General features: G+C 54.0%; 1 protein-coding gene across 1 annotated transcript in view; it reads left to right on the top strand.

Moving 5' to 3' along the window:
- The window catches only part of MINPP1 (multiple inositol-polyphosphate phosphatase 1), a 14,908-nt gene extending 13,604 nt beyond the window's left edge, over nt 1-1,304 (top strand). Inside the window, exon 5 of the mRNA XM_017832642.1 lies at nt 625-1,304. Coding sequence (XP_017688131.1) covers nt 625-1,024 — 400 coding nt within the window. The 3' untranslated portion in view covers nt 1,025-1,304. The remainder of the gene's footprint in view (nt 1-624) is intronic.
- The last annotated feature ends 6 nt before the right edge of the window (nt 1,305-1,310 follow it).

The following is a 1,310-nucleotide window of genomic DNA, read 5'->3' as shown; positions in this document are numbered from 1 at the left end:
CTCCAGCCCCTCCGGGTCTCTCCTGTTGAGGGCCCAGAACTGGGCCCAGCCCTGGAGGTCCCTCAGCGGTGCCAGCACAGGGACGGGCACTGCCCTGGGCCTGTGCCCACACCATGGCTGGCACAGCCCAGGGGCCCTTGGCCTTCTCGCCCCCCTGGGCACACCCGGGCTCGTGTCCAGCCGCTGTCACCAGCACCCCCAGGGCCTTTCCCAGCTTTGCAGCCCCTCTGCCCCAGCCTGGAGCTGCAGGGCTTGGTGTGACCCAAGGGCAGGACCCGGCACTGGGCCTTGTTGTCCCTCAGCCCAGGGATCCAGCCTGTCCAGCTCCCTCTGCAGAACCTTCCTGCCCTCCAAAGGTCAACACTCCCACCCAACTTGGTGTTGCCTTACTTAGAGTGCATTCTACAGTTTCTGTAAGAATTGATGCCTTAAACTGAGACAAAATTTAGGAAGCTGCTTTTCAAACTGTCTGTGATAACTGATATTCCCAAGCAGGTTTTTCTCAGGACTAAACCAGGTTCAAGGTGTCCCTGAGCCTTGGCTGCTGGCAGCTGTGCACTGTGTCGGTGTGTTTGTTTGAAAGCCCAGGCTCTTGCTCATCCCTTGCGCTTTTTTCTTTTGTAGTTCAAAACCCATTTCTTCACCTCTGATTGTCCAAGTTGGGCATGCAGAGACGCTCCAGCCCCTGCTTGCCCTGATGGGTTTCTTCAAAGACAAGGAGCCTCTCCTGGCCAGCAATTTCGCCAGGCAAACGCACCGGAAATTCCGCAGCGGCCGGATCGTGCCTTACGCGGCCAACCTGGTGTTTGTGCTCTACCACTGCGACCACGTGAACGCCTCCAGGGAGGAGTATCAGGTGCAGATGCTGCTGAATGAGAGACCAATGTCCTTCCATCACTCCAATGAAACCATCTCCACCTACGCCGACCTCAAGGACTACTACAGGGACATCCTGGAGAACTGCCACTTCAAAGAGGAGTGTGAACTGCCCAGAGTTAATGTGACTGCTGTGGATGAGCTGTGAGGGTGTTCTGCTTATTGATCTCGGATCAGTTCGACAGGCCCTGTAAACAGGCACTTTGAATGATTTGCTGCTGCTGTGTTAACTTTCTAGACTTGCAGATTGGGTGGGTTGTCTCAGCTCAGTGTGCTGGTTCTCTGTTGCATAAGCAGAACTACAAAAACAAATGCTGTAACAGGGAAGTTGCTGAGCATTTGTAACAAATATGTGATGCAAGACACAAGTCCCTGTGTGTTTATATGTACAAATAAGCTAAGTTCATTGGTCAGTCCCTCTGTGAATGTGCCAT

The sequence above is a fragment of the Lepidothrix coronata genome, unplaced genomic scaffold, assembly GCF_001604755.1.
Source record: "Lepidothrix coronata isolate B3197 unplaced genomic scaffold, Lepidothrix_coronata-1.0 Scaffold204, whole genome shotgun sequence".
Lineage (NCBI taxonomy): Eukaryota > Metazoa > Chordata > Aves > Passeriformes > Pipridae > Lepidothrix > Lepidothrix coronata.
Note: the sequence above shows the minus strand (reverse complement) of the source record. Positions and strands in the feature narration are given on the sequence as shown.